The sequence below is a fragment of the Thermoascus crustaceus genome (assembly GCF_041956765.1).
Source record: "Thermoascus crustaceus strain CBS 181.67 unplaced genomic scaffold VTN00scaffold_3, whole genome shotgun sequence".
NCBI lineage: Eukaryota > Fungi > Ascomycota > Eurotiomycetes > Eurotiales > Thermoascaceae > Thermoascus > Thermoascus crustaceus.
Window position 1 is genome coordinate 1,911,180 of NW_027192529.1, and position 21,709 is coordinate 1,932,888.

Genomic DNA, 21,709 nt, shown 5'->3' on the forward strand with positions numbered 1-21,709 from the left:
TCTTAGCTCAGCCATCCGGCGATGCCTCTTATTGGTTCAAGTCCATGCAACCGTAGGTTTCATCAGATCTCTCCAAACTCTGTAAGTATACCCCCGAAACCACCATACTGAGTGAAATTGCTGGCTGTCATAGGAACCGTAGGTTATACGAAGCGAAACTGGTCGGACCTATCCGTTCAAGTATCACCTTTCCTCGTTCTGAGTCCATAGGACTCATTCCGGTACCCGAATCTGCTGTCCTGGAGTCCAAGTGGCTCTCAGGGTCTAGTAAGATCCCTGGATACGTCAGGATATTGATGACACTGATGGGTTGGAGCTATCCTCTGCTTCCTGGAGTCCACAGCGGCCCTCAGGTTTCGTCCCTCTTCTTTGTAAGAATACTCCCCGAAGTAAAAGTACTGCTGCGGAAGCGTTGACATCGACTGTTGCAAAACCGGAATCCAGACCCATTTGTTGCTATTGCGCAGTTCGCCGTGCTGCTCGGTTTTAACTCCAAAACTCTTTCCAAATATGTCTGTGTCTAATTACTGTGAAGGATCTGCTGACCATTGTTTTGTTATAGCGCTGGAATCCAAGTGGTTCTCAGCACTATCCTTCTGAACGCTCTGCAAGTATATCTCCATGTTTTAAGTGTGCACTTAGCACTTGTCTTAGTCACCGTCTGTTGCACCCTTTCCTTCTCATGTAAATAGTCAGAACTTAGCTCGAAAATTGAATGTGAAGAGAATCATTTTCCTACGCTCGTTTTCACGGTCCGTCAATTCCTCGTCAGATCCTTCTGCCTGAGGATTCCGACGGGCGTTATGGAAGGTGGTTGACGGCCAGAACTTCGTGTACAGTGTGCCCTTCCAACAGGAGACTAAGCGGTGAGGGAAGACAGCTGCGGGAGTGATTCCGTGGCTTGTCATCATATGTGTCGCAAAATTCTTTTCACCCTAGATTCAATCAGTTGACCATGCCACTGCCTAGAAAGAATTTCTGATCTGCTGCCCCGCGCAATATCGACCAGTTAGTTGATCCACATCATCCAAACCAGGCCGGATAATGATAAGGACGGAAATCGCTCCATAACATGAATTTGATAAACATGACCTGGAAAACATGACAGGGAAAGCATTGAAGTAATCACTGATTCATCGGTTGAAGCTCGGAAGGAGTTCACAGGACCCGTCTAATCCCTCGTCATCCTGGCTGCTCGACCTTCATGTTGATGTTGCATTTTTCGACGTCGTGGATTCAGACACGGGTTTATTCTACGGAGCGATAAAAGCACGACACGTGGCTGTTGAGAGTCCAGAACATGGTATACCAGCCCTCGAAAAGGTGGCTTGGTTACCTTGCCACAGAGATGGGCCCTGCCAACTTTTCGAACCTGGATATGGCAGGAGATCAGATCTAAAAATAGAAGCCTGTGAGATATACTTCACGACTGTGGAGAAGAATGAGGAGAGCCTGGAACCGCATCATGATATTGCCAGACATCAGGTGAGAACCATCTCCGGCAAGTCGATCGATGGGAGACGGAACGAGGCGTATACCGGCGCGGTGAAGGCTCCAAAGAGGGGTCGAGGTGAACTCAGTTAACTCTCGGAGTCCCCGTACATAGTTGACATACAGCTGAACCTCCACCGATTTACGAGATCCAGATCTCCGCAGATCGTCGCGGGGCTATTGCTGAGACTGCCGGCTGAACGATATATAATAGTCTTCGGACGAGCTCGCCCCTATTGAGCCTGATGATATCATGATCGACTCCGTTCCATTCCAGAGCGGCGTCGTAGCTGACCGGTGGAGTCTTGACCAGCAAAGACCCAGCTTTTAAGTTGCCCAACCGATCTTGTTTGGGGATAAAACCGCACACTAGGGCTTTGGAGAAGGGAACAAGATTGCTAGATCTGAAGTGCTTGTCGACGCGCAGGTACCGGTACCCGCTTTGCTTGCATGGACGGGCTGCATGCGCGGTACCGGTACGCAGCAGCTGTCGCCTCGGGATACTCCGCTGGCGCTCGCAGGAACGCGCACGGCCCAGGCCCACCGGCCAATGGCACAGGCCGGCGGCGGCGCGAAGCGGTCCGAGGTGGCGGCTCCGGCGGGCATGTGGCCAATGGGCAGCGGGCGTCGCATGCAGGCGGTCCTCGACCTTCTCCGCCCTGCAAGCCACTGGCCAGGCACTAACCGGGCCATCAGCACGGGGTCCGAACACAGCCTCAATGCGTCTCCATCGGGCAACAGACCAGCTCGTTGTTTGGCCCCCAGCTTCGCCTCCTGCTCTGCCTGACACAGTGGCGGACGCGCGGTATTCTACGGAGGTATTCCTCGACTCTCGCGGTGGACCTCGCGGTTCATGTAGGAACCGCCTGCAGGAACTGGAGAGGTGCGTCCTGCTTCACGCTGACGTCTTGGGCTGGCGTCACGTGACCCTGCCTGCGGCTCCCGCCGTCACGGCGCCGATGGCACACATGCCTCTCCTCCAGCCACCGTCTCGCTCTCGCTCTCGCTGGCCCTCGCTCGCTCTGCCAACACCACCGCCTCCGCCCTCGATCCCTCAAACAAACCATCGATCCTCATCCTCATCCTGCGCGATCTCCCCGGCCACTCCTCTTCCCTTTTTCCCTTTTTTCTCCCCCCTCCATCTCCACTGCCTTTCTCCGGTGGACGCGGCTACAGGTGACTGCTGTGACCTGCCTCTTGCCTCACCCTCCCACCATTGTCCCTCTCTCCATCCATTCCACTCACTATCCTAATCCCACACCGACCTCGCACCCATCTCGTCCCCCCCATCTCCCTGTCCCCCTCCGGCACCCTCCACGCTGGCTCAACCGTCGTCGCGTCGTTTCTCTCCCTTTTCCACCACCGCCGCGGGCACCCGCTACATCCTGCGCGTCCTCCCAGCGCCCTCGTCCCGCTGCCGCCGCGGCCGCCGTGCAGACTCCTTCCCCGATGGCCCATTCCAACTAGCGGAGCAACTTGGATGCGATCGCGGAAAGCAATCTCGTCTCTCGCAACAAGGCTGACTGCTATATTTGCCCCTGCGCCCCGGTTTTTTTTAAATTTTCCCTGAGCGTGCCCCGTTGGGCAACGGTCAAACTCGAAGCTGAGCCGTCAGCTTGCGCCACACTCTCGGTTCAGGCGCACGCCCCACGCGGTACGTCTGCCTTGCTCTTCATTTCCTCGAGTATAATCCCTCCATGCCCTCGAGAATATTCGTCCCATCTGTCTATATGATTCTGTCTACTCTTCTAGTCTAATCGTCCTTGTTTCTAATCGTCTCATCGTCCGGACCGTCCATCTTCGAATGAAGCTTCTGCTAACATGGGCCTAGCTTTCCATCACTCCCGTCATCCCTTCCAGGCTGGCGCGAGGTGCACCTTCATGGCTGGGCCAATGCAACCGAGTAGCGAACCCGTTGCCATCTCCAATCCTCTGTCCGGAACATCCACCTCCATCCTGTCCAGCCCGCCGGAACCCATCTCCTTCCTGAAGCAGTCGACCTCAAAACCGGAGTCGAACCTCAGCTCGATCGCCAGCGCCGGATTGCGCACATCGCCGTCGCCCGGACTGTCCAGATCGAGGCATCTGTCGCCGCCGCCGATGACGACGACCGCGACGTCCGGCCCGGCTGAGCGGCCGCTCGAGCAGGGGAAAGAGCCGGAGAGCGGCCATCAAGTCGCCCGCGAAGCCCTGGGGGCCGCGATGGGCGTCAGCGGTGAGAAATCACAGGAGACGTCGACATCGCACGCTCCCACCACGACGACGGGCGAGTCGATAGACAAGTCGATCCACATGCCGTCCGATGACATGCAGGTGGATGCCCAGACGGACGCGTTCGGGACAGGTGACAATGCAGGTAACACGACGACGCTGATCAACAGCTCGACCGTCGCGAGTCCCGGCCCGATCGAGGACACTGGCTCGCAGGATGGAGACCGTCCCCGCCATCGGGATGATGCGGAGGCACCGGAGGAGGCCAACAAGGCCTTCTCCTACCCGATGCCCGCTGCGAGCATGGCCGATCCGCGACGGGGCCTGAGCCTGCCCCATTCGGGCTTCCACCGCGGCAGCCCTCGCTCGCCCTCAGCCAAGAAGCACCGATGTCCCTACTGCGCGACGGAGTTCACGCGGCATCACAACCTCAAGAGCCACCTCCTCACGCACAGCCAGGAGAAACCCTATGTCTGCCAGACCTGCCAGTCGCGGTTCCGGCGGCTCCACGACCTGAAGCGACATACCAAGCTGCACACGGGCGAGCGGCCGCACATCTGCCCCAAGTGCGGACGGCGGTTCGCCCGCGGAGACGCCCTCGCCCGTCACAATAAGGGCCAGGGCGGGTGTGCCGGGCGGCGGGCCAGCATGGGCAGCTACGGCGGGGAGGACGAGTACGGCGACGGCCCGCCCGCGGGCGCGGAAGACAGCATGGACGGGCTCATGTACACAGAACCGGAGCGGATGGATGAGGACGAGCGACGTCTGAGCATGCCCAGCATCAAGAAGCACGACGCCCCGTCAGAGCCTATCTCGCGCTCGAACGCTGCTGCGGCGTACCAGCACCGTCAGTCCAGCACATATCCGCCCATCGCCGCCAACCGGCCGTCCCCCGGTGGCCTCTTCCCGCCGCCAACGAGCCACGGCGGCTCCAGCTCGTCGACGTCGCCCATCTCGCAGACGGGGAACATGACCTTCCCTCCGCCCGGGCAGCACTCAGGGACGGTCTTCCCGCCGACGAGCATGACGGAAAGCCCAAAGCCGCTGTCGCCCAACGCCCTGTCTTCGCACCAGTTGGGCCACGGTCCCGAGAGCAACTTGCATCTGCACCGCGCACACTCCCCGAGCCTGACGCAGCAGTACCAGCAGCAGCAACAACAGCATTTTAGCAGACCGCCGACGACCGCTGCGACCCACAGCACCTCCGCGCAAGGGCCCCTGGGGCTCCCTCCACCACAGCCCGGCGCACCTCAACTTCCACCGCCTCCGGGGATGAACCCTCCTCCAGATGCACGGTTCACGCTGCATAGCCAGGGCCCCGTGCAGCCGCCATCCACCATACCGCCGAAGCACACGCCGTCGCACAGTCATTCAAGCAACCACAGCGCACCACTCCCTCCCAAGACGGGCCCAGAGACAAGTCAAAACAGCGGTAATAGCCACTATCCCGGGTCCCACGATGCCAACGGCGCCGACCAGGGCCGGGAAGACAAGCTCTGGGCGTACATCCGGTCCGTGCACGAGGAGGTCGCCGGACTGAAAGCCGAGGTGGCCGCCCTGCGAGCGCAGCTCGCGGCCAACTCGGGTGCCTCCGCAAACAGCTCACAGCCGCAGGTGCAGAGTGAAGCAGGTGGCGGGAATAGCGGGCAGCGGTGATCAGCGGTTTCATAAATCGGTCTGCGTGGTTGATAATCTACAAACTTATATATACCCCCTCATGTTGCATCAGTTCCTTGACCCGATGTCACATGTCATATTCTACGTTCCTCCCTTTCCACGACCTATCATCTTCTCCTTAATCCCAGCCAGTCCTCAGGCCTTTCTACCTTGATGTTCCTAATGAAATGCAAAACGAAACAGACGACTCCGTACGTGATATTTACTATCAATACCCCGCTCCCTTCACCTCTCATGTGTCTTTATTTTCCTTTTTTCTCTTTTCTTCGTCTGCTTCCGAATTTTGAGACGAGGATGGCCGTCGTCTATATTTTCTTCTCTTTTCTTTTCCTTCTCTCCACATACGTGCTTGTCTCTGTTTCTACTATATCTGTGTGTCTATGTGATGTCTAGCTTGGCGTTTGTCTCCCGCTTCATTTCATTTCATTTCTTTTTTGCCCGCTGTCCTGTTCTGCTCTCTCGGTACCATGTGGGGAACGGAGGGGCGGGGTGTACGGAGTGCAAAAACGGATTCTGGTTGAGTCGGATTGACTGGTCACGGGCTGGATTGAGTCGCTAATGATAGCTGAATAAATCATGTGAAATATTTCTGTACTGTCGAGTTCGGATATATTATTCTAACGGCAACTGCATACCTAACTTCCTTCCAAACCATAATCTGTATGGTAGTACAGTAGAAAACGTAGATTCACCGTTTCCTCCTCTGGGCAACCCACCCCAGAAACAACCCCACATCGGTGACGACCGCGCGCGGCACCCCGCCCATCGTCCAGCTCCGCTGCACCCACTCGGGGACGGCCCCGCCGGCGTCGGACGTCGTGGCCATGGTCCACTCGACGCGTCCGCGGGCAGACAGATCTCTCGACTTGCCTTTCTCTCTATCCTCCGTCTCCGTATTCTGATCCGGTGGTTTCTGCGACTGCGGCGGGGGTAGCCAGAGGACGCGCTCGACGCTGGCGTACGACGCGAAGACGGTGTTCTTTGGTGCGGAGGTGATGATTTTGTCGCGGAGGGAAGAGCTCAGGGTGGGATCGGTGTGGGAGAGGGGGATTTGGACTGTTAGGAAGCCTCGAGATTGAGATGTGGTGGTAGTTGAAGAGGGAGGAGAGGGGGAAGAGGGAGGGAGTAAGGCGGAGATGATCAGGACGATGAATGTCCGCGGGGAGATGAGCAGGTTCGGGCGGAAGGTGTGTGTTATGACGTTTACTGTATAGGTAGATATACCTGTGTTAGAACATGTCATATCTATAGATATCTCCATTTATTGGAGATGAGGACAGAAGAACAGAACTACTAACCACACATCTCAACCTCACTCCACCACAACAACCCTCCCTCATCCCCATCAGGATCCCCATCCCTACTATCCCCATCCTGATCGACCTGGACATCCACGTCCTGGACATCCTCCCACTTCAGCACCGTCTCCACCCGACTCACGCTCGGCGTATACGCCTTCTCGTTCCGCGAATGCCTCTCCGCCCCCCTCAACCCGTCCTCGAACTCGTCCCATGACGCCGTCCCGACCTCCGAGGTGTCGTCGATGTGTGTGCTCTGTCGGCAGACCCAGAATTCATCTTTCTGCTTTGCACCTGCACCCGCACCTGCACCCGCGGGCTGGGGCTGGGGCTGGGGCTGTGGTTGTTCGGGGAGTTGATCTGCGGGAATGAGTCTTTTTGAGAGATGGACTTTTGCCGTCGAGGGCGGGGAGGAGCAGGGTTTTCTGTGCTTGGTGAAGGTGTTTGGGATGGTGGTGGAGATGAGAGAGGATGCTTCGGTCAGGGCGGAGTGGAGGAAGGTTTGTAGGGCGGGACGCTCAGAGGGTTCCCTGTCTAGGGCAGGGTGGGGAGGGAGGGAGGAGAATGGGAGCGGGGAGAGGCGGATGAGGGAAGATGAGGAGGAGGGCATGGTTGGTTGGCCGCTAGGTAGCCGGCTTCTTGGCTGGCAGATCTGTCTGAGTGGTGATATGATTTGGAGACGCGGGGAGGTGGGAATTGTGAATAAATAAATATAAGATCCACATACCAGGGCGAGCGGTCCCGGGGTGATGGATGGTGCGACTGCGACGGACCGGGGTTGGTTTCAGGCGGACGCGTGGCAGATGCAGAGCACGCGGTTCTCCACAGGTTTGATGAAAACTATATATTTATTATTTAATATACACATGCAGGAGGTTATTTATTTAGTATACATGATATGTATCTATATATTTCAATAGATCTATATAAGATGCATGCTAGCACCGTTGACTATCTAGAAGATCTGTGACATCCTCCTCAAACGACGTCATCCCCATTCTGTAGTCCGGGTTTGCAAACTGACGGAGGAGCTGCCTCTCTTCCAGAAAAACCGGATGGGACCGCTGCCGTCGGATGATATCTTCAACTCGCCCGTTTTCTCGGGTAGGCCGTCTCAGCTGGGCGTTCAATCCGGATTTGGGGGTCTGGACGATCGACCAGTCAGCTGCTTTGAGGATGGTCACCTGCCATGGATGCCACCGCCTGCCAGCTTCATATCCCACGCGTCGACCTGCACGATGCTCTTCGGATCGTTTGTCGGCCTGACGTCTTGGTTTGTTTCTTTCTTTCTGACTGCTGCGTGAAGCGGCTTGCTGGCAGGATGATTAGATCCTGCCCTGGAAGCGTCAGGATCAGTCTGCGGCTGCTGGCTGACGCATCTTCGAGAGAGTTCTCTCTTTTGCTTTTTCTGAAATCCTCTCTCTGGCTATTTCTCCTGAGAGTTCCTCCTGGCTTCTGCTGACTACAAACAGCGCACTCCAGGACCTACGCTGCCGGTATCAAACACCTCGACGAGGCCAGCTCCGACAGCCTCCTCCAGAATCCAGCGGAAGCTCATCCCGTACAGTTCCTTCCATTTCTTCGTCCTCCCAGGCAGCACGCCCGTCGACTCGCCTCTGGCCCGCTTGGCCAGGGAGTATCCCTTGTCAGACTCGACGGCGCCGTCCCATCGGTCACGCAGAAGATACAGTGGTGCCTCCTGATAGCTCGACTTCTTGAGCAGAGACAGTAGATGCGAGCGCCCCGCTCCCAGAAGACGCAGGTAGGGACCTGTATTCGGCAGAGACAGGAACATGGTCGCGCTCCGGAACTGGTTATCACTGCCTTCTGGCTCAGCTGGTTGGTCGGCATCGCTCCTCGTGGCGGACGCAGCGGCCAGGGACGGTGGAACGAGAGGCAACGAGGCTACGTTCAGGGATCCTTTGGTGAGAGAAGATGACGACACGAGGAAGCCTGCGCGGATCAGGGTCATCGAGTCCTCAGGGGAGAAGAACCCCGCGGGCACGGCCGAGGAGGTGCCGATCTGGTCGAGGAGGTTGAGAAAGAGGTCTGCTGGAAGTTAGCCGTTGTATCCAAAAAGAAGATGGATTAAATTACAGGAGGAGAAGATACCTTTCAGCTGCTGGTCCAGAACACTGCTGCTTCTGACCAGCTCCTCCCAGTCCTCCGCCAGCACGAGACAGTCTCCCAGACCCGCTGCATCACTCCCCCTTCCTGGCACGATCAACCGACGCAGACGGCCGGCGTTCACCAGCTCGACAATCTCCTTCTCGACCTTGGTGGGCGCGTTCAGCAGCGTGTGGACATGCGCCACGGACACGAGGGGCGGCAGCGAGCGGCGGAAGTTGAGCACCTCCGCGATCCGGGTGCTGTTCATGCCAGCGCGCGCGGGGAGATGCTCGAACATCGTCCCGCGGATGTGCTGGATGGCCTGGACGACATCTTCTACCTGTGCCGTCTCGGATATATATCTGGACACACCCACGTCCGGCAGCTGCTCCTCGTCACCGGCGTCCGTCTTCTCTCGGGGCCTTGAGACAGGCTTCTGGCGGCCATGACTGGCAAAGGGCGACGCGCGCGGCCGCGCAGCAGTCTTCCTCTTTTTTACACCGGCCGTGGGCGCGGACGTGATACGCAGCGGCATGGTGTCTGTTGGATGGCAGCGCGAGGCTGCCGGAGATGCAGATTAGATAAGGACGCATCAGGTGACCTCCAGCCAATGACGAGGCGCCGGGCGCGGCGTGAAGCATCCACGGGTTCGCAGCGCAAGCTGGACAGAGACTCGCCTGCTGACATCACCGTCGAGCCTTTTGTCCGGTTCGTCTGGAGTCGCGATCCCAGACATCAGCAGGTCTTCGTCTGCTCCATCGCGGCATCGATCCCTGCCCGGCCTGCTGCATGTTCTGCTGCCGAGATGGTCGCCAGGTCTGGACTCTTCACATGACGTAGATATGAGAAGAATCTGTTCCGCCGTCTCGATCATTCAGCCCCTCCACCGCGTCGCCTTATATACACCGTGCCCACCGCTTCGAAAACAGCAGATGTGCTGAGTCTGCTTTCGATTCTCTCGTCGACGTCCGTGTTGCGTTGTCTGCCGGCCCCTCGTTTGGCCCCTCGCCTGCGTCGACCATGACGGTCTTCATCGTTTCGCTGTACGTGCTGACCCCCATCCCTGCTGCCCCGGCTGACACCAATTATTAATCCTGCGACGCTTGCAGTTTTTTACCCTATACGGTCAATTTCCATCTTGATACCCCCAGCATCCGGTCCCCGCGGGGCACGCCTCCTCGGCCGGTCGCCCATCGTTCTCCGACTGCTCCCGCTGCCAATGCCGCGCTGAGTCTGTTCGAGAAAACTGAACCTGCGACGGCGACCAATGGCTTGACCTCTGAGCGCATCTTCTCGCCTGTCCTGGCCAAACCCACGGAGCAGAGTGCGGGATTTCCCTTCCCTCCCTCAGCGGTCGACGACGACCTCCACCGGCTCACGGAGAGCGAGCCGCACTCCCCCGCCTGGGGCTCGACGACCAGCTTCGTCCAGCCCAGGGTTCAGACGATCCCGTCGCCTTCGCCGTCAATCCTGAAACACGCAGAGTCCATCCCGCCCCAGGATCCCCTGCGGGAGCACACGGCCAGGAACATCGAGGCGCTCAAGGTCCAGCAGGGAGAGACCAAGCCCGGCCACAGCCGCTCGGTGTCCTTTTCCAAGGCAGAATGGACCATTGAGCCGGCTGAACAGGGCAATGGTGGGCTGCGCAATGCCGTGCTGTCCGCCACCGACGCGGGCTTCCTGGGCGACAGGACGTGGGTAGGCACGCTGGGGATGCCCACCGACGCGCTGAACCCGCACACCAAGGCCGCCATCGCGGAGCGGCTGGAGGACGAGCACGATTCGCTGACCGTCTTTGTCGACGACCGCGACTTTGACGGGCACTACACGCACTTCTGCAAGACCATCCTCTGGCCGGTGCTGCACTACCAGATCCCAGACAACCCCAAGAGCAAGGCGTACGAGGACCACTCGTGGGTGTACTATGTTAAGCTCAACCAGGCGTTCGCAAAGCGTATCGCCAAGAACTGGAAGCGCGGGGACTCGATCTGGGTGCACGACTACCACCTGCTGCTCGTGCCGGCGATGCTGCGCAAGCTGCTGCCAGACGCGCAGATTGGCTTCTTCCTGCACATCGCGTTCCCCTCGTCGGAGGTGTTCCGCTGCCTCGCGCCGCGCAAGGAGCTGCTGGAGGGCATCCTGGGCGCCAACCTCGTCGGGTTCCAGACGGACGAGTACTGCCGCCACTTCCTGCAGACGTGCAGTCGTATCCTGTGCGTCGAAGCGACCAACGAGGGCATCCAGCTGGAGGACCGCTTCGTCAATGTTGGCACGTTCCCGATCGGCATCGACCCGACGTCGTGGGACAAGAGACGCCGTGCGGCCGACGTCGAGCAGTGGATCCAGACGATCTCGAAGAGATACGAAGGCAAGCGGCTGATCGTCGGCCGGGACAAGCTGGACAACATCCGGGGCGTGCGCCAGAAACTGCTGAGCTACGAGCTCTTCCTCAACACGTATCCCGAGTGGAGGGATAAGGTGTGTCTGTCGCTCAATATATCTATGTGTGCATGGCTGACTTCTGCAGGTCGTCCTCGTCCAGGTGGCCACCTCAACCACCGAACAGCCGGAGCTCGAAGCCACGCTCTCGGACATCGCGATGCGGATCAACTCGACGCACTCGACGCTCGCCCACCAGCCGCTGGTCTTCCTCAAGCAGGACCTCTCCTTCGCGCAGTACCTCGCCCTGATCACGGTCGCCGACGCCCTGATGGTGACCAGCCTGCGCGAGGGCATGAACTTGACCAGCCACGAGTTCGTCTACTGCCAGGACGGCAAGTACGGGGGCAAGTCGTACGGCACGCTCATCCTCAGCGAGTTCACCGGCAGCGCGTCCGTGTTCGACAGTTCTGCCATTCTTGTCAACCCCTGGGACTACCGCCAGTGCGCGGAGGCCATCCATACGGCGCTCTCTCTGAGCCAGGACGAGCGCAAGAAGGCGTGGGCCAAGCTGCATGACGCCGTGCTGCAGAACTCGACGGCCAACTGGGTCAAGTCGTTCAGCGAGACGCTGACGCGCGTCTGGAACGAGCAGTCGTCGCGCGAGACCATGGCGGTCCCGCGGCTGTCGGTGAACAAGCTCGAGGCGAGCTACAAGCAGTCGAACCGTCGGTTGCTCATCATCGACTACGAGGGCACCGTGGCCTCGTGGGGCTCGCCCACCAGCATCATCCTGACCACGCCGCAGCGGGCCATCGTCACGCTGACCGACCTGACTGAGGACCCCAAGAACATCGTCTACGTGATGAGCTCGCGCATGCCGGAGGAGATGGAGCGCCTCTTCCGCCGCGTGGCCGGCCTGGGCCTGATCGCGGAGAACGGCTGCTTCGTGCGCGAGCCGTACACGGAGGAGTGGATCAAGCTGGTCGACGAGAAGCGGACCCGGGCGTGGAAGCAGGGCGCGTCGAACATCCTCAGCTACTTCCGCGAGCGCACCGAGGGCAGCTGGATCGAGGAGCGCCACTGCTCGCTCGTCTTCCACTACGCGTCCGCGGAGGACCCGGCCGTGGCGGCCCGCCAGGCGTCCGAGTGTGCGGACCACATCAACGATGCGTGTGCCAGCCAGCGGGTGCACGCCATCCCGGTCGAGGGCGCGCTGATCGTGGAGACACGGGAGACGAACAAGGCCACGGCGGCCGAGCTGGTGTGGCGGTACTGTCTGAGGGGGAAGAAATACGTCCAAAATGGTGAAGACGGCCAGAACGGCCAAAATGGCCAAAATAGCCAAGACAACCGCCCGGACTTCCTGCTCGTGATCGGGGACTCTCGCGAGGACGAGGTGGTCTTCCGCTGGGCGAACAAGCTGGGCAAGGCCCGGGCCGTCGAGAACGTGATGACGGTGACGCTGGGCTCGCGGAGCACGGAGGCCATGGCCACGTTGACTCAGGGGGTGACTGGTGAGTATTCAAGAGATGAAGATGTGGAAGTACTTGCTGACGGCATACAGGTGTCCTTTCGTGTCTGCAGAGACTGGCGTCGTCGGCGTCGTCACTGCCGCCGTAAACGTAATTACCTTTTCTGACATTTCGGGTTTGATATCTAATCTCGTCTCTTCCAACTCTCATCTCTTCCAAGTTTGAGTTCGAGTATACATATTTGTTGTTTCATCTACTGGAGACTCCGCATTGGCATGATAACGAAAGCATCGGATATGACGTGAAGCAACGAGGAAGGCGTTTGGTTCATGAATGAAGTACATTTAATCCTGACTACGATCATGTCCTGCGTAGCGTACCTGTAGCATGCGTAGCCCGGCCGATGGTTCGTGCGGAGAGATCGTCGCCCCACCGCACGGCCCGCCGAGGTCAGTCTGGGGCTGGCATCTGATAGACGGCTTTAATCAGCGGAGTCTTGCAACATCCCTTCTGATCTCCCTAATCTCTTTCTTTGGTTGTATGTAAACAGACAACATGGCGCCCGCACACACGCAGGCCTTCGAGGACGCCATCGCCGTCACTCCGCTGACGTCCCACACCTACGCCGCGTGTCTGCGGGAGGAATGGTGCATCGGGGCCGGTCCGTCTCTCCTAGCTTGCACAGAAAGATACCTAGGTATACAACATACTAACTGACTGAAAGTCCCCCACGGCGGCTACACAACGGCCCTCCTCTATCGCCTCAGCACGACGCACTTCGCGCACACCCATCCCGCCCTCTACGCCGGTTCCGCCCCGACCCCCATCTCCATGCAACTGACCTTCCTCCGCCGCACCGCGGCCGGTCCCGCCCTCCTCCGCGTCGAAGACACCAAGCTCGGCGCCCGCACCAGCACCATCCACGTCACGCTATCCCAGTCCCAGCCCGCCGGCGGCAGCAAAGACAACTATAGTACTAGCGTCAAAGTCGCGGGGTACATCACCCTCTCTGCGCCCAGCGCGGAGATCGGTCCGACGATTCCCATGGATTGGGCACTTTATCCGCCGCCGCCTCCTGGGTCTGGGTCCGCGTCCGGGTTTGCGTCCGTGGATCTCGTCAAGCTGGGCGAGACGGGACGGGATGGCTATTGGGTCCGGACCGTCCCTGCGTTTCCGGATTTCAGGCGCGCGGCGGCGAATGTGGAGGTTTTTGGACCGGTGGACAGCAGACGACGGGGTATCATCGATCAGTGGGCACGGTTGCGGCCTGTCGTTGAGTATGGTGATGGGGATGGGGAGATGAAGAAGAAGAAGAAGGAGGAGGAGGAGGAGAAGGGACGCTGGACCAACGAGGCGGTTGCGTTTTTGATCGATATGTTTCCGATGGTGTTGGACTCGTTCGACCGGATGTCTACCGAATCAGAATCGGAAACAGAGACAGATCGGGAACGGACAATGGGAGAGGTTAAGGTCAAAGCCAAGTACTGGTACCCGACGGTCTCGCTGAACGTGGATTTCAAGAAGCGGCTCCCCGCCCAGGGCGTCGAGTGGCTGTACAGTCGGGTGCATACCAAGGTGCTGTGCGACGGGAGGACGGATCTGGATGTTGTGGTGCTGGATGAAACTGGGGATGTGGTGGCGCTGAGTACGCAGGTCGGGCTGGTGGTGAGTGCGGGGAGGAATGTTGCGGGTAGGAGGGTGAAGATCTGATCTTGTTGTCTTAATTATTATTCTCTTTGTATGGTGTTTTATGGGGTAGGTACATGCGGTCTATAGATCTATTATATTATATACACAGAATGTTCAAAGGATATGTCCAGACAAGCCTTCTATGTCCCCATCCATCATCTTGTCAGATATCTATGGGTGTCATCCGACGCAAACTCTCGATATCGCCCAAATTCTACCTGCGGACAGAACAGGCCAGACCAGACTACAACTTCCCAGCAGTCTCAACCCAAAACCCCAGCGCCTCCGCCTTGACAACCTTCCTCTTCCCCTTCACACCCTCTTCCTCTTCTTCTTGAACAACCTGCCCCCGCATCCAATACTTCCTCCCATCCCTCGCAACGCACCACGCCCGCACGACCAATAACCCCGGCACGACCACCGGCCGCCGATACCGCACGTCCAGCTGGAGCGTGTAGATCTTCCCGCGCGAGTCGGCCTCGTCCTCCGTCACGCCGTACGAGGGGACGTGCAGCGCCACGGCGAGAGAGAGCGCTTCGTCGAGGATGGTGGCCACGGCGCCGCCGTGCGCGGTCGATGGGTGGCCGCTGATCCCTGGTGCGGAGAGGGAGAGGAGCATGAGGAGGTCTGGTGGATAGGACGGCGCATCGGGGGTTGTAGGTTTCGAAGACGACGATGTCAAGGATGTTGATGAGGGGGGCTGTTTCGGCACCGGATCGATGTTCCTCCTTCGTAGGGTCACGACGTGCGGGATGGTTGTGGGCGTGGCCAGCGTCGTCGAGAAGTATCCGTCCTCGCCCGTGTCGGGCTTGCGGATGCGCGACCACGTCTGGATCGGGAAGTAGTCTGGCGAGGAGAGCAGCGCGGTGGCCCAGGGATGGTGCGATCGGAAGTGGTCGAGGGTCGCGGGCGGAGGGGTGATGGGCGTGTTGAGCGTCGAGGGGGGCGGAGGCGCGCCTGGCGCGGTCATCTTGTCTGTTGATGGCATGGATGGTAGAAGTACATTCACAAGGTGTCTGTATGTACAGTATCAGATGTATGATCTACAGTCTCGCATGAACCTCGGCTTAGGGCTAGGGCTGCTCCGAGAGCTTCCAGCGATCCTGGTCCGTGTTTTCTTGTCTTAAACATCATGATCAGCTAGTTCTGAGCCTTGCGCAGGCGGTCAAACCTGAGGAATGCGACAACTGCCGGCTATGATGACACCGGGGAAGCTCTCCTCGCCAGGCTTCACGTCTAGTCAATCCATACCTCAGCTCGAACGATCCCCTGGTTCTCGCCGTGCATTCCCCTTGGACGAAAGAGTTCGAGGCATGAACGCTACACATCCAGCTCCGTATACGCCCTGATCCTGTGACCTGCTCGATCCTCTGGGCGAATAGCTTCGATCCCTGCGAAATTCTCTAATAAATATCTAATTTTACAGAGGGCTCCGTACGATGCTTCCCACCAATCTGACACCCGCGATGCCAGGCCGGGCGTGGCGACTTAGAGTCTATACCGACTAGTGCCTGGAGTCACTGCTAACTTGGTAGGCGACGGGCGGGGGTACCTGTGTCGACTCTCCCAACCAGCGATCGGCCGGTGGAGAAGAAAAGACATGTTATCTTGGGTTTGTTATCATGCCGAGAACCGTCGAGCTCCAGCCACCCGACATGCAGGACAGGCTCAGGAATGGCACGGCGCTTTCCAGATGCCCCTGCCAGCTGCCATTGGCGATGCTGCATGCGGTGGACGGCCTGCGTCCGATAATAAAGAGTAAACAGTGAGAAGTATAGTACAGAGCTGGATGATTTGAAAAACCGAGGCCAGCAGGTCGAGCATCACGGCTGGAAAACCCGGAAGCTCAGAAACTAAAGAAGAACCAAAACACTAGGCAAACAGGAAGGACACACCGGCGTTTCTGCGTGACGCCCGTAGCGTCGCCTTCCCTGTTGTTTAACTTGTTGTTTTTTCCCCTCTTTGCGCGACAGTCAAAACCCCCGTCGCCTCTCTCTCTCTCTTGGAGTCTTTCTCCTCTCCATCTCCAACCTCACCTCTTACGCCGTACAGCTACGCTCTGCAGCCTTCAGTTGTGTATCTCCAGTCCTGTACCATCAGTGCTCGAGACAAAAAAAACCATGCGCTCGCTGGCTCTTCTTCTCGCCGTCTTCGTGGCCGGCATCGCCGCCCAGGACTCCAACCCGAACAACTACACCCCTCCTCCGACCTTCAATGCCGGTGCCGTGAACGATGCGACCAAGAGTGAGTCGTCTTGCTGAGCGGTTGATGTTTATTGACGTTGGCTGACTCGCCCAGACGGTTGGTGTACCGCCCAGCGAAACAACTGCCCTAAGATCTGCGGAGGTGCCGCCTCCCGGAACGAATGCCAGCCGGTATGTTTAGTGTTGCAAATCCCCCGGAAAAAAAGACTATGCACCACTGGGACAAAACTGACATTGACCGCAGGACACGCTGACCTTCGCCTGTGTCTGCATCGACGGCACCGTGCCCAACGTCGCGTCCTACAAGGACACCCTGCCGTACTACATCTGCATCGCCAACCGCGACCAGTGCGTCCAGAACCACCCCAACGACGCTGAGGGCCAGACCAAGTGCCAGGAGGACGCCAAGTGCGGCACCAAGGAGGTCGACCAGCCGGAGCCGAAGTCGTCCTCGACCCTCGCAGCGGCCAGTACGATGCAGACGGCTTCAGCCACGGCCACGGGCAAGACGACGACCACGGCCGCTGCCGCCACCGCGGCCACCTCGACCGGAGCTGCTGCCGCGCTGGGAGCCCAGGGCCAGACGGGCTTGCTGGTGGGTGCCCTGGCTGCGCTGCCCTTCGTCCTGTAGATAGCGGGTTGGCCGATGTCTGCTCAATGTGTCTGTCTGGTCAAGACCGAGCATTATCTAGCTAGTTGAGGTTGGAGACGAGCGTTGCACCATTAGCATGGAGTTTCGGTATTCTTTTGATCTTGATTCCCGTCCATTGGTTTCGCGCTTATGATCGTGTATACGACTTTACGTGTCCTTGGCCTGCATGGCTTTGGCTTTAGGAATACGACGTTAATCTTAATCATGACTGTTATCCGAGTCGACATGCGTAGCTTAAGTTATTTCAGCACCCGTGGACGGGTCTAGTAGTTCCTGACTGATGACTAACGGCCAGACGGACCAACGGCGTGGGAAAAACGCGAACGCTCGACAGAAGCAGAAAATCTGTTGAAAGAGAAAAAACCTCGATCTTTTTTTTTCTTCCTTCTATTTTGCGCTTGCGAAAGACCAGGTGTCATCGAGAAACGTCCAGCGTGCGATACTCCCGCGTGCTTCGCCAAGAGTTCGAGCACACACTCAAATTTCTCCAACGTATCGATAGACTTCAACCTCCACTCCCCTCGTCACCACCACCACCACTCTCGCCCGCCCAGCAGCATGCCGGCTCCTACCAACACCCTCCTCGTCGAGGGGACCTTCACTGAGCTGTCCGAGGAGTTCGCCCAGTACATCGACAACCTCCGCAAGAACGAGGGCGGCAGCCTCCACGCCGAGGTCGCCCCGCTGCTGGAGCCTCTGCGCCAGCAGGAACAGAACGGCGAAGAGCCCGACCTGAAGCAGCGCGATGAGGTGCTGAAGAAGCTGGTCGCCGCGGCGGCCATCCTGAACTCCGCGCCGGAGAGGGGTATGTCCTGCAGTTCTACGATTTTTGAGGGGCCAGATAGAAGATTGATTATAACGGAAGTCGATGGCTGACCACCACCTGCAGAAATCATCGCCGCGTACAACCTCCTCGTCCACCTCGTCCACCAGGCGTCCGACCCGGACATGTTCCTCTCGCGCATCTGCACGTACCTGGCCAAACCGATCACCTCGTCGCCGCAGTACGGCCCGACGCTGGCGCTCTCCATCCTCACCACCGTCTTCAACACGCTCGCCCCCTCAGACTCCAGCCGGTACCACGTCTTCCTGGCCATCGTGGCCGTCATCCGCCAGTCGGGCTCGGCGTACGCCTTCGAGGCCCTCAAGCCGCAGCTGGCGAACCAGCTGCCCGGCTGGCTGTCCGCGTGGGAGCTGGACGCGGCCGAGGCCCAGAAGCTGCACCTGGCCGTGGCCGACGCCGCCGACGCCGCGGGCGACAGCGAGCTGGCGCACTCGCACATCGTCCAGGCCCTGCACACCGTCCCCGCCAACGAGGCCGCCAGCAAGGAGGCCCGCGAGCTGGCCGTGCGCGCCCTGACGTCCGCCCTGTCGCACCCCAACATCTTCGACTTCACCCCGCTGTCGGCCTCGGACGCCGTCCAGGCCCTCCGCTCCAGCGACACCACGCTCTTCGAGCTCCTCGAGATCTTCGCCGCCGACACCCTCGACGCCTACGAGGACTTTGTCGCCTCCACCCCGCTGGCCTCCATCTCCGGCGGCGTCCTGGCCGACGCCGGCGACACCCTCCAGCGCAAGATGCGCCTCCTGACCCTGGCCTCCCTGGCCGCCTCGACCCCGTCCCGCAGCCTGCCCTACGCCGACATCGCCTCCGCCCTGCGCATCCCCGCCGAGGACGTCGAGAAGTGGGTCATCGACACCATCCGCGCCGGTCTCGTCGAGGGCAAACTCTCCCAGCTCCGTTCCGAGTTCCTCGTCCACCGCGCCACCTACCGCGTCTTCGGCGAGAAGCAGTGGGCCGAGGTCCAGGGCCGTCTGATGGTCTGGCGCCGCAGCCTCGAGTCCGTGCTTGGTGTCATCCGCACCGAGCGCGAGCGCTTCGTCCGCGAAGGTCTCCAGGCCGCTGCGGCGGCGGCGGCGGCCGAGGAGGCTGCCGCTGCCGCTGGTGGAAAGACTGAGAAGGGCGAGAAGAAGGCCAATGGGGAACGGAAACGGCAGCAGCAACAGCAACAGCAGCAGCAGCAGCAATCCAAGGAGGTGGAGTTGGTTGCTGGGGGTGATTAAATGGAATAAAATAACCAGAAAAACGAAAAAAAAGGAAGTTTTCAGGGGCATGCCTTTTCCACATTTTTGTGTTGTTCCGTCGGCAAACTGGTTTGTTTGTTTCTAGATATCTTATCATCGAGCCCTTTTGTATGGCATGTTCATTTTTCTCATTTATTTTACATGGATGGGACAGTTTTCCAATCGATCATGAGTCATGTTTTTACCCCGCTGCTCCATATACATATGCTCTACTGTACTTCGCCAGAGTCTGTGGGGATAGATAGAAGGAGGCAGGCGTCTCTAGTTTAATCCTGAAAAAAAAAGGAAACAAGCAGGGGGGAACGAAAAAGAGAAGAAAATAAAATAAAATAGGGTCTTCAAGAAATTGAAGAAAACAGAAAAAATTGTCTATAAACATGAATGGGACATATGTAAATCCTTCTCTACCCCTATATATAACCACACATTTCCTCTCGTCGATATTGACATTGACATTGACATCCAACCACATGGCCTGTTCAAACCGGAGTGATGCCCTTGCTCTCGATACCCGCCTTGATGCGCTCATACACCTCCTCGACGCTACCGACCGCCTCGACGGACACCACCTTGCCCTGCTTCTCGTAGTTGTGCACGACGGGCATACTCTGCTCCTCGAAGACGCGGAACCGCTTGCGGATGGACTCGACGTTGTCGTCCTCGCGGCCGCTCGTCTCACCGCGCTTGAGCAGCCGCTGGAGCATGACGTCCTCGGGACAGTTGAGGAAGATGGTCAGCGCGGACGGACACACCGTTTCCTCGAAGAAGACGGCCTGGTCGACCTTGCGTGGAAACCCGTCGATGAGGAAGCGGGCCTTCTTGGACGGGTTCTGACGCGGGGGCTGCTCCCCGCGGGCGAGGACGTCGGCCATGGCGTTCGACAGCAGCGCGACCGTGATCTCCATCGGCACGATCTTGCCCTCCCGGATGTAGTTCCGGATCAGGTCGCCGTACTGGCTGCCCTCGCGCACCTGCTCCGCCCGCAGCAGGTCCCCCGCGGAGAGGTGCGTGAAGCCGTAGTCCCGCATCAGGTTGCCGGATTGCGTGCCCTTGCCGGCGCCCGGGCCGCCCAGCATGAAGACCACGCTGACGTCGTTAGGGGAGAAGCGTGGGGAGGTGTTGTTGGAGGATTGAGGGGGCGAGGGCTCCCGGGGCACTTCGCCGGTTGCTTGGACGGTCGTGTCGGTTGTGTTGGACATGGTTGTAGTAGTCGCTCCGAGTCGCAGTTGTAGTATACGTAGACTGGTTTTACTGCTGCTCCAGCTGCTGCTGTCGGGCTGCGGTGCGGGACTTCACGAGCAGCACGTACGAGCCGCTACCGATGGCGATGAGGATGATAAAGGGGAGGACCTTGAACTGCGAGCGGTCGTTGTGTGGGGATGGCGAGGACGAGGGCTTGGAGGAATAGGGGCGAAGTTGTTGTTGTTGACCGCGGTGGGGCGGGGATGATCGAGCGATGAGAGAAGATCGCGGGAGGACGAGGGCGGAGGCGGTGCTGCTGCTGCCCGCGAGTGGGAGGAGATTGGACGACGAGGAGGATGATTCCCGAAGAGCCACCTGGGAGAGACGGCCCAACAGCGAGGCGCTCGCGGGACGGAGAGGCATGGATGCTGGCGAGGAAGACGAGTTCTGGGTGTTTGGGAGATCAGTAAATAAAACTGGAGAAGAAGATGGTTGAGAGGAAGTTGAAGGAAAAGAACCGCGGACGGGTGCCGTCCGGATGCGGAATAGCGTCGTATCTGGGAACCGAGCAAGATGAGGCGGAGGAGCGGATGTCTTCCTTATTGCATCCTGATGTCCATGGAGTTTATATCCTCTGGATATAATATCCGCAGAGAGAGATTTCCAGGCTGGTCGTCCTCGGAGCCGCTGTTGCCACGATGTTTCACGCCTGGCCGTACCAGCCTGGGAAGTTCCGAACCAGGCTGAGAGCTGACTTCCTGGTGACATACAGCTCATCTTGGAGCTGTTGTCATGATTTCTCCTTTATATCTAGGTCTTCTGCTTGAAACTACACTGGCATCATATCTAGACCTCTGCTGGTTGAGACTGCTGGGAGTCAGACATCTCCAGACACATGAGCCAAGTCATCCAGCTATGCCCCATCCAGACACTACTCACGCTCGTCCTTTTGCTGAGATTCTTGTGTTCATTATTGTCCCTTTGATTTTCAGCCCTCTGCTTCTGCAGCATTCACTGTCCCCTTCTGTCCTGTCGGAACTATTCCGGAGACAATAGGGAATGAATACAGTGACGGAGATATTCCCACCTACTCTGTCTGTCTGCCTCTGTTTACTCTCTCTTTCTTTCTCAGACCAGATCCATCAAATTCAGGCATAAAAACTAGTCTGAACTTTTTGTTCCGCATTCACTCTCACCTTATCTAGCTTTGACTAGAGCAGTCCGTACTCGGAGATATACCTTTCTCTACCTCTAAAT

The 21,709-nt window shown here is 58.6% G+C and overlaps 12 protein-coding genes across 12 annotated transcripts; 6 read left to right on the forward strand and 6 right to left on the reverse strand.

Annotated features, from left to right (window-relative positions):
- Positions 1-257: 257 nt before the first annotated feature.
- Positions 258-549, reverse strand: VTN00DRAFT_5891 (uncharacterized protein; the record flags this gene model as incomplete). The annotated part of the gene is made up of 2 exons (XM_069432471.1): positions 258-476; positions 547-549. The coding sequence occupies 2 exons, from the start codon at positions 547-549 to the stop codon at positions 258-260; spliced, it is 222 nt and encodes a 73-aa protein (XP_069288328.1).
- A 1,405-nt stretch (positions 550-1,954) lies between these two features.
- Positions 1,955-5,358, forward strand: VTN00DRAFT_5892 (uncharacterized protein; the record flags this gene model as incomplete). Its single annotated transcript, XM_069432472.1, has 3 exons — positions 1,955-2,240; positions 2,284-2,667; positions 3,323-5,358. The coding sequence occupies 3 exons, from the start codon at positions 1,955-1,957 to the stop codon at positions 5,356-5,358; spliced, it is 2,706 nt and encodes a 901-aa protein (XP_069288329.1).
- Positions 5,359-5,532: 174 nt separating this feature from the next.
- VTN00DRAFT_5893 (uncharacterized protein) lies at positions 5,533-5,772 on the forward strand (the record flags this gene model as incomplete). Its single annotated transcript, XM_069432473.1, has 1 exon — positions 5,533-5,772. One exon carries the CDS (start codon positions 5,533-5,535, stop codon positions 5,770-5,772), a length of 240 nt encoding a protein of 79 aa, XP_069288330.1.
- Positions 5,773-6,067: 295 nt separating this feature from the next.
- Positions 6,068-7,287, reverse strand: VTN00DRAFT_5894 (uncharacterized protein; the record flags this gene model as incomplete). The annotated part of the gene is made up of 2 exons (XM_069432474.1): positions 6,068-6,585; positions 6,678-7,287. The coding sequence occupies 2 exons, from the start codon at positions 7,285-7,287 to the stop codon at positions 6,068-6,070; spliced, it is 1,128 nt and encodes a 375-aa protein (XP_069288331.1).
- An 852-nt stretch (positions 7,288-8,139) lies between these two features.
- VTN00DRAFT_5895 (uncharacterized protein) lies at positions 8,140-9,321 on the reverse strand (the record flags this gene model as incomplete). The annotated part of the gene is made up of 2 exons (XM_069432475.1): positions 8,140-8,726; positions 8,790-9,321. 2 exons carry the CDS (start codon positions 9,319-9,321, stop codon positions 8,140-8,142), a joined length of 1,119 nt encoding a protein of 372 aa, XP_069288332.1.
- A 485-nt stretch (positions 9,322-9,806) lies between these two features.
- Positions 9,807-12,788, forward strand: VTN00DRAFT_5896 (uncharacterized protein; the record flags this gene model as incomplete). Its single annotated transcript, XM_069432476.1, has 4 exons — positions 9,807-9,829; positions 9,896-11,264; positions 11,314-12,682; positions 12,733-12,788. The coding sequence occupies 4 exons, from the start codon at positions 9,807-9,809 to the stop codon at positions 12,786-12,788; spliced, it is 2,817 nt and encodes a 938-aa protein (XP_069288333.1).
- Positions 12,789-13,195: 407 nt separating this feature from the next.
- VTN00DRAFT_5897 (uncharacterized protein) lies at positions 13,196-14,350 on the forward strand (the record flags this gene model as incomplete). Its single annotated transcript, XM_069432477.1, has 2 exons — positions 13,196-13,301; positions 13,365-14,350. The coding sequence occupies 2 exons, from the start codon at positions 13,196-13,198 to the stop codon at positions 14,348-14,350; spliced, it is 1,092 nt and encodes a 363-aa protein (XP_069288334.1).
- A 223-nt stretch (positions 14,351-14,573) lies between these two features.
- On the reverse strand, positions 14,574-15,299 carry VTN00DRAFT_5898 (uncharacterized protein; the record flags this gene model as incomplete). The annotated part of the gene is made up of 1 exon (XM_069432478.1): positions 14,574-15,299. The coding sequence occupies one exon, from the start codon at positions 15,297-15,299 to the stop codon at positions 14,574-14,576; it is 726 nt and encodes a 241-aa protein (XP_069288335.1).
- Positions 15,300-16,449: 1,150 nt separating this feature from the next.
- Positions 16,450-17,164, forward strand: VTN00DRAFT_5899 (uncharacterized protein; the record flags this gene model as incomplete). The annotated part of the gene is made up of 3 exons (XM_069432479.1): positions 16,450-16,573; positions 16,628-16,704; positions 16,778-17,164. The coding sequence occupies 3 exons, from the start codon at positions 16,450-16,452 to the stop codon at positions 17,162-17,164; spliced, it is 588 nt and encodes a 195-aa protein (XP_069288336.1).
- Positions 17,165-17,743: 579 nt separating this feature from the next.
- On the forward strand, positions 17,744-19,249 carry VTN00DRAFT_5900 (uncharacterized protein; the record flags this gene model as incomplete). Its single annotated transcript, XM_069432482.1, has 2 exons — positions 17,744-17,990; positions 18,075-19,249. 2 exons carry the CDS (start codon positions 17,744-17,746, stop codon positions 19,247-19,249), a joined length of 1,422 nt encoding a protein of 473 aa, XP_069288337.1.
- Positions 19,250-19,749: 500 nt separating this feature from the next.
- On the reverse strand, positions 19,750-20,469 carry VTN00DRAFT_5901 (uncharacterized protein; the record flags this gene model as incomplete). Its single annotated transcript, XM_069432483.1, has 1 exon — positions 19,750-20,469. One exon carries the CDS (start codon positions 20,467-20,469, stop codon positions 19,750-19,752), a length of 720 nt encoding a protein of 239 aa, XP_069288338.1.
- Positions 20,470-20,518: 49 nt separating this feature from the next.
- VTN00DRAFT_5902 (uncharacterized protein) lies at positions 20,519-20,875 on the reverse strand (the record flags this gene model as incomplete). Its single annotated transcript, XM_069432484.1, has 1 exon — positions 20,519-20,875. The coding sequence occupies one exon, from the start codon at positions 20,873-20,875 to the stop codon at positions 20,519-20,521; it is 357 nt and encodes a 118-aa protein (XP_069288339.1).
- Between the last annotated feature and the right edge of the window lie 834 nt (positions 20,876-21,709).